Source organism: Hippopotamus amphibius, chromosome 6, assembly GCF_030028045.1.
Source record: "Hippopotamus amphibius kiboko isolate mHipAmp2 chromosome 6, mHipAmp2.hap2, whole genome shotgun sequence".
NCBI lineage: Eukaryota > Metazoa > Chordata > Mammalia > Artiodactyla > Hippopotamidae > Hippopotamus > Hippopotamus amphibius.
Genome location: NC_080191.1, coordinates 38,042,747 through 38,060,165, shown reverse-complemented (window position 1 = coordinate 38,060,165; position 17,419 = coordinate 38,042,747). Strand labels below are relative to the sequence as shown.

Sequence of the window (17,419 nt, the reverse complement as noted above, 5' to 3'; positions counted from 1 at the left end):
GAAGAGAACAGACTGTCTGAGCAGTGTATCTATATGCACCTCAGTCTTTCCAGCACCAGCACTATCTCACCTCCTTCTCTTCCAATTTCTGGCCCCCCTAGCTGCCATCTTGAGTTACTGCTTATACCTGTAACCTCCAAGCAAAAGGACCCCTCACTCCAATGCAGCGTCCAAGGGATAACATTCTGTGATGAACCCTACCAACTTCACTTTATTAATTAGCCCCTATTAGCACTACTACTGAAAACATACAATTAAGTATGAAAGCTACAACATGTATCAACTTAACAGTGTGTATCTCAGGATATCCTGCAATCCAAGGTGGGGGGGAGCGGGCTATAAAATGTTAGAGACTTTATTTTCATAAGCATTAAAAGTGAGTTAACCATAATAAAAGATTAGAAAACAACTGAGAAATTCAAGACAGGAATTTTAAAACTGGCTTTTAATTGTGCAAATAATTAGCACATCGTTTAACCTCGAAGAGGGGATGGAATCTGAGTTCAAAGTCACTAAGGTCTTTCTCAGTTCTGAAAGGCTGTAATTTCACACAGTAGGTTTATGGCTACCCCTAGTTCAGGATTTCATGGTTTTCACACTTTATTTTTTTAATAAAGATGATTCCTTCAACATACAATTAAATGTGATTTCGCTAATATAGATTTCATAAGAGTTTTCATATACATAAATTTTCAACTCAAAGTAACTAAGAAATTCATGTGTCTGGAGTTTTTCATTTAGAAAACAAACTGCGTGTGTGTGTGTGTGTGTGTGTGTGTGTGTGTGTGTAATATAGAATTCTCATGAAAAAATAGATTTTTTTCCCCTTGCCATTCCATGTCCCCTCTCAGATCTGAATAGCTTCCATTTAGAAGAACCTAGAAAGTAGCCACCTTTTACCCAATTATTTGGGAATACAACAGTATGTAATGAACTTGTATAGTTTAAGGTGTAAGCCCCTCCTCACTCTTCCCTATCTCACAAAAACAATCAAGCAGTAAGTTAAAACTAAGAATAACCACTAACACTTCCTGGACACCTACTATATACCAGGCACTTGCTAAGTGCTTTACATTTACTCATTCATTTAATCCCTACCACAGCTCTGAGGTAGGTACTGTTACTAGCCCCACCACACAGGTGAAAAAACTTAAGCTCAGAAAAGTAACTTGCCCCAAATCTCCCAGAGCATATGTAATGGGATTTGAACTCAATTTGGCTGGCTGCATAAGCCCTGAGCATCTCATTGCAGAGTTCCGTATTATTAAACACAATTTGTGTGCAGTATCAGGTATATACTTCATGAAACCTGTTACAATTTCAGAATTATGTTCAGAAACAATTATTTAACCAAGCTCTATGGTAATGTTTTAAATGCCTTGTTTTCTTATGTTTTGTCACCAGATCCTTTTATTAATGGTGCCAGAGTAACATAATCCTACTTTAAAACAAAGGACCTAAAAACACATCCCTTACTGGAGCTGGAGCCTGGCCCTGCTGCCTGCTATGCCCTGGGGAAATGATTCAATGGAAAGCACAGGCGCACCAGAATGACCCTGGGAAGCATTCATCTTCCAGGAAAAAGAGCAACTCGGACCATTCACCAGTAATCCTCGAAAATATTAGTGGAGTTTTATTAGGGGGTTAAGAGATTCCTTTCAGTAATATATGGAGATCTACCATAACTAGAAGATTAGAAAAACAAGTAAGGTTAACATCAATGAGAAAAAATATATGATGTGATATCATGTTCATAAATGTAAAACCATAACCTTTTCATGTTTTCTTTTCTCACAGGCCTGGCTACAAACAAATCATGGTTAGGACAGTTGCCCATACTTGCTATAGCTGTTTGAATTTTTATTATAATGGTTAAAATCAGAGGAATAAAATTAAAAAGTGTGAGGGGGTGGCAGCTGCCTCTTCTTCATGTACTTTGAAATATCAGCTCTGATTACTGTCTCCAATGGGAAAATATAATTCTTAACTATGACCAAAGACTCCATTCTCTGTGTCATTGTTTGCCTTTATTTTCTATCTATAACTGGAAACATGTATATTTGGATTTCTGAGCAACCTTGCTGTTAAAGTCTGACTCAAGATAAAGGAAAAAATCTCAGTGTAATACTCTGACTCTATAAAACTGTACAGATGATCAATTCTTCTGAGACCTCCAATTCATTGAGAAAACAAATCTAACAACTTATAGAAACAAATGAGAAAGAAAAGAAAAAGTAAATGTTCCTTTAGTTAAAAGAGTGGAGGGAAAGAGGACATAAAACCATGAAGTGTAAATAGAGGGGGAAAATGCTTCATCCCTCCAAATTCTGGAACCAAGCCTTAGGAGACATGCCTTTAAGCACACAAGACACACTTCACGAGAATTTCCTTGTGCAGGTAGCACACTTATGGAAACTGTTACTCCAAGAAATGTCACAGTTCCAGTGAAAAGATACATAAGCTCAAGAAGTGCTTGACAATTTATGGAGACACAACTCATGAAAATTGGGATATTTCAGAATATACCCCAAATTCTTATGTTGATATCAGGGTACCAAAAACTGAACAATTAATCTAGGCTTGAAGAAGTCTGGGTGGAGTTAATGCTGTATTCTGTTTCTCTGTGTTCTTATAAAACCAGATTTCAATTCTCAATCCACAGTAAGCATGTATCTATCACACAGATGCTCCTCCACTTTTAAAAAATAAATTGTTATTGGAGTACAGTTGATTTACAATGCTGTGTTAGTTTCTGCTGTACAGCAAAGTGAGCTCCTCCATTTTTTAGTCATGCTACATCTGTGCAGCCATTTTGTAACCAAGGGGTAAGGTTCTGAAACTACATCATTAAATACTGATATTTGAAAGCTGTTCTTATGAGTGTCAGTCTGCAAGAGAAAGAGACTGAAAAATTATAGCTGAAAAAACTTTAAGGATAATCTGTAAATCTCATTGCGAAAGTCCTTTTTAATTACCAGGTAAAAGAATCTTGATCTACCTGAAATTTGGAAGCCAAGAATTATTTTTTAACATTATGCCTACTTTAGTCATATTTTCAACAAAGACTTTCTAACTTCTCTCTGCAGTGCTTTAGCTGTTTTTCTCAAGAGCTGAAAGTTATAGGTATGTGTATTTGAAACTGCCATATGCTATACATTTTTAGTATGTAATTGGAAAGAGAATGTGTTTTTTCCTGTATATGAAACACAAGGAGAAAAACATAACATACCACATACAGCATATATGCATTTAGGAAAGGAGAGGAAACAAGCCGATAACCACAGCTACAAAAGAAGTCCTTCCTTACCAATCCATGATGTCCTTCCCAACCTCTGCTGCTGCATGCCAGCTTAGTGCCGAGTTTCAACTGCCTCCTCCCTGCTTATTATTCAGTCCGTTCTTTTCTATGTACGTGGCCCAACCTTAAACAATGTATGTAGTTGAAGCCTTTTCCTCAATGCTGAGAAATACATTAGGGCGGAGAATCTATTTCCCTGCTCAGAGGACAGACAGCAGCAGGGCTGAGAAAAGGGCTGAGAAGTTACAACATGGACATGGACACCTGGAATTTGTATGATACCATGTTATCAATTCAGTTTGATTCCCGGCACTATTTATTAAGCACTGAGTATGTGCTAACATGATAATCACATCAGCTCTTGGGGTGAAGTTAATTCTTGAGTCGAGGGGTGCTGCCAGAGTAGGCGAGAGAAGACGCCTGGGCCAGAGGAGGGTGGGAGGCCCACATCTGCAGGCACGCATGAGGGAGCAGGAGGGAGCCCAGCATTCGCATCGGGGTAAGTCCCACTGGACAGTTTTCTGAAGGCAGTGCAGAATCAGGAGGACAAAGGCCAGTAACAGTCAGCTACTCGAGACAGGTACCATTCAGGCCTGCTTTTTACAGTCTGTCCTTCTCTGCAGGCATTAACGATGAATTCACAAAAACTGACCTGAGTTCCTTACTCACAGACAAGTTACATGTTTGCATGTTAAAACCTATTTAAAAAAAAGAAAAAGAAAGAAAGAAAGAAAAGCAGAGAATACACTTAATCTGCTGGCCAGTATTTGTATTATCCGACATGGCTGCTTTCTTATTCAAGTGCCTTTAATCCTTTAATGCCCTGAACCTTTCAAAGAGAAAGAAACATCCTTCATAGGAAGAAAAAATGTATTTCAAAAAGCCAAGAGGACCCAATGAGTTGATTTTATTTGTAGCTTGTCAATGTAAACAACACAAAATTTGGTTCTACAGTTCCTAGCTTATTGGCGGTTTTTCACAGGTCCCAATTCTTTATGTAGAATATCCTCAACCTATATTTAGTTCTGAAAGTGGTTCACTGTTTGTCTTGGGCAAGACAACAGTCAGTCACATTCCCTGCTATGTAAAGCATTTGAAGACTTCAAATAAAAGATGCTTTAATAACTCAGTATATAATTATTAAAGTTTTTTTCCTCTAATAACACAGTGATACAGAAGAATGAAAGTGAATCCATAAGATAATGAAAAGAAAATTCTCTTATACTAGATGAAATGCAGTTAAATCAAGATTGGTTTGGGGACTTCCTAGGTGCTGCAGTGCTTAAGAATCCACCTGCCAATGCAGGGGACATGGGTTTGAACCTTGGGCCGGGAAGATCCCACATTCCACGGAGCAACTAAGCCTGTGCGCCACAACTACTGAGCCTGCGTTCTAGAGCCCGTGAGCCACAACTATTGAGCCTGTGTGCCGCAACTACTGAAGCCCACATGCCTAGAGCCCGTGCTCCACAACAAGAGAAGCCACCATGCTCAGGAGCCAAAAGATTGGCTTTGGCAGGTCTCAGGATCTGTCATGATCCACCACAGTCTAGGCTGACATTCATCTGATACACTATGTCAGTACTCATTCTGTTTATGGATTCATCTAACAAGTTTTAGTAACTATCAGAACTGTGTTTAAATACCCATAAAACCAAAAGGCTGAGTCTATTTTCTGTTAATGCATTTCATAATTCATATCCAAAATGTCTATCTGTTAGGGTGCATTCAGCTGCAAGTAACAAAAAGCTCCTGATTCAAATGGTTAAGAATTTTTTTAAATGTCATTACCTCCTATAATTTGAGGTAGAGTTCCTCTGGGTTGGTTAATTCTGTGGCTTAAGAAGATCATCAAGCTTTACCTTCTAGTCTCCCATACTCAGCACATGGACTTGAAGTCACCTAGCATCTCTATGGTTAAGATGCTGCTAAGTCCAGGGAGCACATGTATACTCAACAATTTCCAGCTAAAAAATGATGTTCTCTTCCCAACAAATTATGCAGCATCAAGAAAACTGTTCTCTGAGGTCCTAAGCAGACTTCCCCTCACTTATCAGAACTGGATCACATGCCACTTCCTAATCACTGGCAAGAAAAATGGAACTAGTCACCTGTAGGGTGAGAGTGGAGCCCATGTGCCCTGAAGCCCACTGCCTCACAGGGAAGGGACGGCTCTGCCAATCAGGAATCAGGGCAGGAAGAGAATGGACTCAGAAGAGGCTAACCACCAGTGTCCTCTAGAGTTTTATATTTAACTTTTAATAAAAATGTGGTATCTGTTGTTTGGTCAATTAAACTTAGAAAAGTGATTGAAGGGGTCTATAAATAATTTTGTATAGCAAAAAAAGATAAAAGCCCTAAAAAAGTAAATCAATAGAGTAGCATGCTAATTTTTTTAAAAAACCTATCATATATAGATAAATGTATGCCACACTTATAAACTAAATTCTTGCTAAAAATTCACAGTTGGAGCAAAACTGTGAACTCCTTTTCTCTAAACCATATTAGGCTAAGACTGACTTCTTAAGTAAAAGCTTTTGCTTTGATCAGAGCTGTTAGCAATGAAAATATATTTGGCAGCTGCGGTTCCCTGATATGAAATATAAAACATGATCATCAAATGTAGTTTCCTTTACTCAAAGGCAGAATCAAAACAAAATATTCCCCTGAACACCCTAGTCAATAGAAGATCACATAGAGCCACAATTCATGAATCAACAAAATGTTGTTCTCTCTGTTAGCTACAGTTAGTGCTTTAGGTATTTTATACAAAACACAGAAAACGCTTTATTGTGCTTTTCCCACAGCCCTCCAAAAAAGTCAATTTTTTATCTTCACCATTGTATTTTTATACGTAAATTATATATACATATGTGTATGCAATATAAAATATTACATAAATATATAAAAGGCATTTGATAGATATAAACATATATGTGTGTGTATATATGTGCATTTTTATTTTTGAAATGCACCAGTGTCAACCCTATACCAATTTAAGGAAAGCATTAGGAATGATGCAAATTTATAATAACCTGAATGGCTGTTCTGATGTTAGGAAAGTAAGAATACTGTTGCAATAAGTATTCTCGTATAATTAGTACTGCTATTAATTTTAATAACTAACATTTTTATAACTTTATATGTCAGGCACTGTGTTAAGTACTTTTAAAACATTAAAAAGCATTAATTAGTCTGGTGAGAAAAATGAGTTCAGAGGCAATTAGGCAAAGTGATGGGCCAGTGAGCCGTAACTTTTGGCAACTCAGGCTCTGCTAAGACTAATTTCCTGTATCTTCATGGCTTCGTGTGCCTGCAGACTCCGCCCTCCAGTCACTTCATTCATTTATTTTTCTTTTTATTTGGTATTCACTATTTACTTTCATGTTTTCTAAAATATACATTAAATCAAGGGCTTTCCACATAAATCAGAAAATAACAAATTATCACTGCATCATTCTAGCAGTGATGCTTTATTTGTCAGATAGTTAAATTTACCACATAGCACTATCCCTTTAATATGTAAGGTTCCCAAGGCATCTAAATCATAAAGTTTGAAACCAGGCCAACAGATGGTTAGATTTTCAAAATAGCCTGAGCCACAGCTGCCACTTTGTGTTAGCATCAGATTAATAGCTGATACACCAGTTAAAATACAGTGAGCCATCACTAAGATTAATTTGCTCAGTTACTTATCCTGCAACTTCCTCTAACTTAAGCAGATGGAAAGAAATAAGCTGAGAGTTCCAACTATCAGTTGCTTTTCAATTTTATTAGGGGTATAACAATGAAACTTCAAACTCTTTCTTTTTAGAAGACAGTTACAAGTGTACCATCTGGATAATAAATTACGTGGTCACTCAATTTATGTGTTATAGAGTAAATAATTAAATACCTTGCACTCAGCTCTTATTAAATTACTTGATAATTTTGAACAGAGAAAATTTCCAGCTGCTAAAGTTTTCAAGTTAAAACAAAAAAAAGTACAGTTCCCTTAGGTGATAAACTGTCTTTTCACTTTTCCCTCTTCTAACATGCTTGAGATACATTCATCTTAATCAGTCTAAGTAGAGATGAAGTTTTCTTAAGGATCTCCTTGTCAGCCTGTGCAAAAGAAAACAAGACAAAATTTTGGGGCCCTCCCCACCACGAAAGAGCATTCCTATATTACAGAATATAAATTTCACATAATAATGATTTTTTTAATGTGTCATTTCATATAGATATGCTATTGTCAGTCTTGGGTATTTTTCTACTTGTCACATTTTTATCCAGAATGCTTAAATGGAAATTTAAAAGGGATGAACAAAAAAATTAAGGAGAGAGGAATCAACCCAGTTTATATTTTATACAGAGATAACTGAGTAGCCATCAAAATTAATCTGTTCAAAGAAAAAGTTGGAAATATTGATCAAAATTAAGTTTGGAGAGTTGTCTGAGGATTAAATTTTTTCATAGTTTTCTTGGACACATGAACTAAAGCAGGAGTTCTTAAATGCTTTGGCCTCAGGACCCCTTTACACTCTTAAAAATAATCTACAATCTCTCCCTACCAAAAACTTTCGTCTATTTGGATTATGTTTACTACATTAGAAATTAAATATGTCAATGTTTACTACATTAGAAATTGAAACAGAATTTTTATAAATGTATTTATTCATTCCTTTCAAAATATCAATAATAAATCCACTACATGTTATCATAATGTTTTACAAAAATAACCATATTTTTTAAAATAAAAAATTTTCTAGTGAGACAAATGGCATTATTTTTCATTCCTGCAATTTTCTTCAATGTCTGGCTTAATCAAAGACAGCTTTATCCTCATAACTGATTCTACATTCAATCTGCTGCAATATGTTGTTTCATTTGAAGTGTAAGAAAAATCCAGCCCCACATAGAAATATATTTGGAAAAGAGAGGAGAATAATAACCTTTTCAGATAACTGTGGATATTATTCTTTGATATTACACCAAAACTTGACAAGTTGTAGTTTCTTAAAAGTGTAGCTGCAATGTGGAATCTTAAAAACATATCAGTCAACTTTTCATAATCTTTACAGTCAAATCTTTTGGTCTATCTTGACCTTTTAAAGGGTCTTTTATCCATGCATGTCTTTGTAACAACACACACTGGTCACTTTAAAAATACTGATTCACTGAGTTATGCAGATCCTCCGTATTTTGACATATTTCATTATATAACATCAAAGAATTCATTAATATCATACCATCTCATTAGGTAAGGCTTTATGGATTACGAAGGGGAGCAAGTAAACATTTGGGGGTGAAGGAAATTTTCAGTATCTTGATGATGATAATGGTTTCATAGGTGCATACACAGGTGAAAAAATCATCATTATACACTTTGAACAGATACAAGTTTTGTGTATAAGTTATACCTCAACAAAGTAAAGACGGTGTGATAGATAAAAACAAACTGGGATAATGGAGTTCCTTATTCTCCTCTGTGTTCTCTACTTTTGTGTATAAAATTTTCCATTAAAAAAAAAAAGTGGGGAAAAGTCTTTAAGTTTAGGAATCTGTCAACTCATGGTAATAGATTACAATTTTCTAAAATTATTATCATTGCCTGAAAGCTTGTATGTAAATCATGTCAGTTGTCCTTGATGTGACAGGTTTATTTATTTTCAAGAAGATGTCTGCCAAATTCCCAAGTGTGAAAATGAAAAATGTCCATGGGTCATTTTTCAAGAAAAAATGATGTTCCATGAAGGAAAGGGGCTACTTTAGCTCGCAACTTAAACAACCACAGAGTGCTTTTCCTTGAGTCAACCTCCTACTTCAATACGCAGAGGTGCTTTATGAGCACCTCTCATTTTTGTTACACAAATATTAAAAAGACACATTCTCAAAGGATGAGATTAAATATAATTAATAATTTTTACTTCTCAGCAAGAACATTCTTAGGTGAAATCAGCTTTTTTCTTTTCTTTTTTTTTTTGCAACTGCTTTGATTTACACTGGTCACCCACAGTTTTACCTACCATGGCTTTTGCATCATCAGTGCAAATGTTAACCCAGAGGAAAAAGCAAATAATACTTTAGTATTATTATAAAAATAGTTTTGCCCTCACAGACCCTAAAAGTATCTCAGGGACTGCCAGGGATCCACAGACCAAACTTTGTGAACTAGTGACTACAGCCATTTTAAAAGAGTTTAAAGCCCAACAAAAGTGTAGCCTTGTAAATTATCAGACTATCAAATCATTCATAAGATAAGCACAACAAAGCACATTTTTACTGATAAAAAGTAAATGATTCACATGAGAAAAAACAGACATAAGCACATATCTAATGCCAATACCCCTATCTACTAAGTGGGTGTATGACATTTTAGCAATATAAACATTTTCAAATTAAACATTTTAGAAATTTACTACTTATCACTGATATGACAAAAGCTCAGATTTAAAGATTCTAGAAAGCTGAAAGATTTTTGTCCTAGCTACGCCTTTCACCCAAGGAAGAAAAACTGTTGACTTCCTTTTCCCTCCACCCCTTCCTGCACCACTAACCAGTAGGTCAATTACACTGACATCCTTATCTTGCACAGAGAAGAACCCCCCCTACCCCCATGCTTACATACCAAACTGGGCAAGATCCAGAGATTTCGGAGCTCTGCCCTGGCCCATAATGGTAGAGGAACACTGAAGGTTAGGATACCAAAGTCAAATCTCAGGGTCTCCTCAGACATAATCCCAGAAAGTCCTTTCCCTTCGGCTGAACCACTACCTACACAGGACCACTGGGAATCACTGGATGGACCATGACAAGCCTTTTAAGACTGAGAGGATTGGTCTAAGCTGTCCAGGTCTAAGAGTGATTCTCAAAAAGCAGGGACATCTGGATAGAATAAATTCATTGACTCAACTCACTCAGAATTCTCCATAGTATTTCAGCCCATAAAGTCTGAGTCTGGTGTCTTGCTGGTCTGACCTGTTTGACACTGGATACAGACCGCTGACTCCAGCTCTGATGACTCTAACTTATTATGACCCTTCTTCTCTTCTATCACCATATCTGCATAGGTCTGTTTGCTTCTATTTCAGCCAATGGTTGGCCCAACCCTAACTCCCCCACTGTCTCTGTTCTACAGTCTAGAACTAATTGAAGGTCTATCTTTAGGATCCAATCCTCTGTCGTTATGCTGAGCATTAAATTTCACCCTCTTTTCATCTCACATCTATCTACTCAGTGTCCTTTATCACATACTGACTGACTCAGTATATTCGACTCCATTCCCACCTCCCTCAACAACTCCCCAAACACACAAACCTCCCCTCTGTAGCTTCCCCAGCTAACTAGACTACAGACTCAATCACGGCGCCTCCTGTCACTAATATTACTGCTATTCCTATCACTTAATATTATCACTAATATTACCTCCACACTGCCTCCCAATCTATTGCTTCTCTCCCCCTGTAAACTGTACCTATTGCTTCTGGACAGTGTCCTTTCTCTACTATCCACCTCATCCTATTTATCCGAGCTCTGCCACTCCCCATCCCCACACCCTCCTAGAAGCTAAAGTTATAAGCTTCTTCCACTGTGTCCTATCAAAGCCCATGATTGTTATGGATGAAGCCCTATTCCTCCACTCCTCCTCCTTCTCCATTTCTCAGATGTAGTCTCAGCTCTCCAGTGACACTATATCACCCTTAAGGATCATGTCTTATACCTCTCTGTATCTCATGATACCCAAGAGAAGTACACACGTTGTACACATTCATTAACATTCATTAAATCAATGATGAATCATTATTATTAAACCAAAAAAACAGCTGGGGTTCTCAGAAAATCATATTTGTACCTCCGCTTGCAGAAGTTATAAGAAGTACACTGGCCTGCAAAGAAAAAAAAAAAAAAAAAACTTCTGGGCCTTCCCAAATTCCCCACTGCCTCCTCTAAGAGATATCCGACAGCTGAAAGCAAACTCGTCTTTGAAAGCACTAAATTGCTCATCAATCTTACAAAGGGTGTCATTTAGTCAATTACCTTCCCTAAGGAAATATAAGTGGAACAGAGCTGCCACAGAAAAATTAATTCACCCAACTCCAGTAAGTAGCTCACACAAAACAGTTTTCACCACCCTAGGATATCTGAGCTATATTTCATTCCTGGATTCACCAGGAAGAACAGGTTTTTCACTTTTTTTTTTAATTTTAGCTGATTAATGCAGTTAGATTTGTGAAGTTACAGCTCAATATTAAGTAAGCATAATATCAACCAAATTTCTTATTATGAGAGAATTAAAATGTAGTACTTTTCTCTTGTATCTGAACGTATGACTGTTGCCTCCATATCCTACCAAACTCCCCTAACACTCCACATAAAGACGCACGATGGCAGAAGCTGGAGAGGAAAATGCTCAGCATGGAAACGAAAAGCAGGCCCAGGGAACAGCAACAGCTGCCAGGGTATCCAAACTCAGATGCCTTCAGGAAGCAAGGAGGTAGTGTGAATGACATAAGTGAATTGTGGAAGAAGAGCAAGAGTAAGGGGGGTGATGAAAGGCAGCTACTTTCAAGGTGTGCCTACTACCCCAAGCAGGAAATCACTGCATGCAAGAACGTAGAACCGGTGTGACCACATTTTTTGATTATTCAAAGGCACCAGAAACCCAGATTTTTTACATAAAATCACCCCAGATTGGCAAGTAATTAAAATTGTAAAACAAATAAAAAAACCCTGTGTTAGCTGAGTACAACATGAAGGGCTGCTAATTTGTGATCGTTGGAACACACGGTAAGGTTGGTGGGGTGTAAAAAAAATTCTAAAAAAATTTCATGAAACTAAATCTCTATTTCATAACCACTTTTAGTTACTGGATTTCTATATTAATCCTCTGAGTCCTTAATTAACAATCATACCAGAGAGATGAAAAGCTCAAATGCAAAAATAATAACCAAAAAAAAAAAAAAAACAGAAGAAAATATAAATGAAAATGTATCAAATCTTTGGTTTGGAGCTGATGCTAGTTATAATAAAGAAATCACAGAATTTTTTATCTATAATTTTACATTAAAAACATTTAATATGAAAAATCTCTTGTGACCAAAATGCAGGACTTCCTTGGTGGCACAGGGGTTAAGAATCCACTTGCCAACACAGAGGACACGGGTTCGATCCTTGTGCCAGGAAGATCCTGCATGCCGCGGAGCAACTAAGCCGGTGCACCACAACTACTGAGCCTGCGCTCTAAGAGCTCACAAGCCAAAACTACTGAGCCCACGTGCTATAACTACTGAAGCCCAAGCACCTAGAGCCCTTGCTCCGCAACAAGAGAAGCCACAGCAATAAGAAGCCCACGCACTGCAACGAAGAGTAGCCCCTGCTTCCACAACTAAAGAAAGCCCGAGTGCAGCAACAAAGACCCAATGCAGCCAAAAAAAACCCCAAACAAAACAAAACAGAAAAACTAAGTGCAAAATAAAACCTGGAAAATATCTGAAGCCAATATGGCAAAGGGCTAATCATCTTTACTCTTTAAAAAACCTTACTCTTTAAAAAATTGGTAACAGACACAAGAAGAATGCACTCCAACTCCTTATGGATAAGGATGGCTGCTGTTGCCAGTTCCTAACCTAATAAAAAGCAGTGCAGCCCCTGGGACTAGGACTGAGACATCTGCAAAACCACACGTGGATTTATGAGGGGTAAACATGCACAATTAAATGAGCTCTCAAAAATACTTTAAAAGCACCAGAGGAAGTCAAGTGCCACAAAAGATCTAACAAATAGAAGAATTCATACCCAAGGAACCGGATTTTCAAAATATGAAAAGATTTTCAATATCAATTATATTGAAATCATCAAAGAGATAAATGAAGGAACAGCATCCATAATGCAAAGATCAGAACAGGAAAAGTATGAAAAAGAATCAACTGGAAATCTTGGAAGTGAAGCATATAGTCGTTAGTTTTTTCGTTTTCTGTTCTTGTTTGTTTTGTTTTTTTTAATGTTCTAAATGGTATAATTGAGAGAGCTGAAAAGAAAATCAGTGATTTGGAATCCAGTGCTCTCCAAGAATGTACCATTAACAAATTAAGAGACAGGAAATATGCAAATCTAATAAATTCTCTCCCCAGAAGAATTCACATATGTACCTACATATGAAGTTTTATAAACAATTTCAGAAGGTTCCTAGAGTCCCTGAAGTCTAACTTCCATTCTAGAACTCTGAATACAAAATATCTTAAGATGTGAAATCTATCCCACTCTTTAATGCATACAACACAATACTGGTTCAAAGTTCAGGAAACAGACATTAAATTTGAGTTAGGATCAAATTAAAGAGAAGCCATACCAGTCGAAGCCAATTAAATCTGAACAAGAGGGCAGAATAGACATTTCTCCAAAGAAGGCATACAGATGGCTAAAAAGTACATAAAAAGATGCTCAACATCACTAATTATTAGAGAAATGCAAATCAAAACTACAATGAGGTATCACCTCACACTGGTCAGAATGACCATTATCAAAAAATCTACAAACAATAAACGCTGGAGAGGGTGTGGAGAAAAGGGAACCCTCATGCACTGTTGGTAGAATTGTAAATTGGTACAGCCACTATGGAGAACAGTATGGAGGTTCCTTATAAAACTAAAAATAGAGCTACCATATGATCTAGCAATCCCACTCCTGGGCAGATATCTGGAGAAAACCATAATTTGAAAAGATACATGCACCCCAATGTTCATTGCAGCACTATTTACAATAGCCCGGACATAGAAGCAACCTAAACGTCCATCAACAGAAGAATGGATAAAGAAGATGTGGCTCATATATACAATGGAATATTACTCGTGCATGAAGAACGAAATAATGTCATCTGCAGCAACATGGATGGACCTAGAGATTGTCATACTGAGTGAAGTCAGACAGAGAAAGACAAGTATCATATGATATCGCTTATATGTGGAATCTAAAAAAGGGTACAAATGAATTTATCTACGAAACAGAAATAGAGCTACAGATGTAGAAAACAAACTTATGGTTACCGGGGGTAAGGGAAGGGGAGGGATAAATTGGGAGATTGAGACTGACATATAAACTACTATATATAAAATAGATAACAAATAAGGACCTACTGTATAACACAAGGAACTCTACTCAATACTCTGTAATGGCCTATATGGGAAAAGAATCTAAAAAAAATAGTGGATATATGTATATGTATAACTGACTTACTTTTCTGTACACCTGAAACTAGCACAACATTGTAAATCAACTAGACTGCAATAAAAGTTTTTTTTAAAAAAAGATAATACAAAAATAAAACCTGAACGAGAAATGAAACTCACAAAGAAAGTGTCCTGAATCCTGGCCAATATTCTCTGTTGCAAAACTCAGGTAAGATCAAGAAAATCAGTAACTATCCATAGCAAATATAAGACTCTAGTGTATATTAAAACTGGTCAATTATTACACAATAATTGCCATTTTAGATGCAGATATTACTTTAATGTTCATAAAGGCAGGAGTATATAGAGTATGTGTAATAGGCAAAAACCATTTTTTAAATAATCGATATGGAGAAATACGATGGGTGAAGTTTGAAAGAAGCTAAATTGCCTGAGTTAGAAAAGAGTGAGAGATAAAAAAGCCTAAGAGGAAAATCTAGAGAAACTGCCTGGAATAAGGGGAATTTTAGAAACCAAGCTGAAAAAGAGCAACAGAAGAAAACTCAGGGGATGGAACACAGTAATTTGGGGTGACCTGAACAGAGCTGTCTAAGGGCAATACAGGAGATCATGCCGGGAGCTGTATAATGCAGCCCCACAATGCCTTCAGTAAAATCTACATATTTCTCTTTTTTAAAAACATGGGAGTGGGAGAGGCAATGAAGCACTGAGTTCTCCTTCAAGGTTGGTCTCAAGTAATTACTGAGAAGATATGGAAAGCTAGCCAAAATCTGCATTATGCAAGAAGGATTTAAATTTGCCTTCTACAATGAGCCTGAACAGAAATGTTTGGTCTTCATCAAAACTTTAATGGAAGGCAGCTCTCTTACAGAGATTCTGAAAACATGAAAATCTTCCTTAAAGCACACTTGAAACGTTTCAGAATGTAAAATTCAAATGACATACTGATTATCTTCTGTTTAAGATAGCTAAGATCTTTGGAAGGTAAAATAATGACTTCTCTGTGGATCTCTAGTGAGAATTTAGAAATAAAATTGTGTCACTTGAACATTTTTAAAATGCTTTAAACTTCAGTATAAAGATTCTTCCAGAATGCATATTTCCATAGGTTTTCTTCAAGCTGACGCGAAGAGAAATTACTGTGGTTGAAGATCTTGAAATATTTAGATACATGTATTTATCTTCTCTGAGTATTTTCATGATACTTCAAAAGTATACAAATCCGGTTGTCCTGAAGTTCACAATTTTAAAAGAAGACTGCCCAGTTTGAAATAGTATATTTGAATCACAACAGATCAGACTCCTTTGAAAGACACATTGCAAACGATGAGAAATACCGCTGTTCCGGCTTTCCAGATTCTTCATTTGGTGTACACACTGTGCACTCAGAAACACACTAGTGTACGATTCTGTCTCACCACACGCCATCTCCCTGATAAGATGACAGTGCATTTATATATGAATCTTTGTTTCCCCTCAAAACATGTTTTTCTTAGGGAAGAAATTGAAGGACAAGGTTTCAATCCTTGCAGGTCATCTATGCTTTCCCTTCTCAGCCGGAAACTTTCTGGCCTGGCACATTCTCTTCCTAATCAGAAGCAGTGAATACAAAAATGCCTGCATAGAATGCTGTGGTCACGTAGGCCTCCACAGGAGAAAATGCTTTCTTTATATTCACGAAGTAAAATTAAACTGAAATGAATTCTGAATCAACATTTCAAGATTTCACGACCATCATATTTAAAGCACAAAAGTATAAAAACTATAGGTACGGGGTTGGGGGGGTGGGTGAAGGGGAAGCTGGGACGAAGTGAGAGAGTAGCATAGACATATATACGCTACCAACTGTAAAACAGACAGCCAGTGGGAAGCTGCTGTATAACAAAGGGAGATCAACTCGAGGATGGGTGAGGCCTTAGAGGGCCAGGACAGGGAAGGTGGGAGGGAGTCGCAGGAGGGAGGGGATATGGGGACATGTGTATAAATACAGCTGATTCACTTTGGTGTACCTCAAAAGCTGGTACAAGAGTGTAAAGCAATTATATTCCAATAAAGAGCTTAAAAACGAAAAAAAAAACTATAGGTACTAAAATCTTGATTGATAAATGTGAAAACTGAAGATGTTCTGCAAAATTTTTAATGTATTATTGTCAAAATGCAATATTTAGGAAAATATGTCATTGAGAAAAACATACAACATAAACATCTGCCAAAACAAATGATGCTAAAGAAATCAAAATCAAAGATAATGAGTCATTTTTAAATGGCACTCACCAATCACAATTGAAGACTCACAGTGATACGAACCATTACTCTGCTTTTTCTTCAGCATGGAACAAAGATCTATGCAATGTACCATTTCTTCTCCAAATCTGTGACTGATGAATTTTTCATAGATTTTGGGGTCTATTTTTTTCACTCCCTTGAAATGACAAAACAAAATCACATCAATCAATCAGTTCACCTAGGCAACCAGTCCATAACTGTATCACTTTCTTAGAATCTGATATTACATTTTTGATATACAGTATTGCCTACTGGCACCTGAAAATGGATACCACAAAACTGTTGTAAAGTTGTTTTTAAAGTCTCTCTGCCTAAAATGAGTTGTATTTTTTAAAAAATCATTAAGGAGTGTTGAGCTTGAACTTGAAAGCATTCAAATCTTCATATTACTTTAAGCTTCAGAAATAATAAAGTGTATCAAGTTGAAATTTGATATATCATGGAAAGAGTAATCATCTCCAACAGTGTAGCAATGGATGAATTTTTTTTTAGGTGATATGGATCTTAACATTTTACAGTGTGTAAAATGTTTTAATAAATGGATGCAATTTTTAAACTTATGTAAGAATCATTTGAAAGACAAAGGTTATTTGAATTAGAGAAGAGCTGTCACTGGATCTTTCAAGATTTTCTCTACCTGCTGCTCCTGCTGGTCAGTGTGCTTTCA

The 17,419-nt window shown here is 36.7% G+C and overlaps 1 protein-coding gene across 4 annotated transcripts in view; it reads right to left on the bottom strand.

Annotated features, from left to right (window-relative positions):
* Positions 1 to 17,419, bottom strand: part of AKAP7 (A-kinase anchoring protein 7) — a 121,746-nt gene that overhangs the window by 34,528 nt on the left and 69,799 nt on the right. For 3 of the 4 annotated variants that reach the window (XM_057740121.1, XM_057740118.1, XM_057740120.1), the window contains exon 7: positions 16,741 to 16,888. In XM_057740121.1, the coding sequence (XP_057596104.1) occupies positions 16,741 to 16,888 (148 nt within the window). The remainder of the gene's footprint in view (positions 1 to 16,740; positions 16,889 to 17,419) is intronic. The other variant, XM_057740119.1, reaches the window with a different exon arrangement.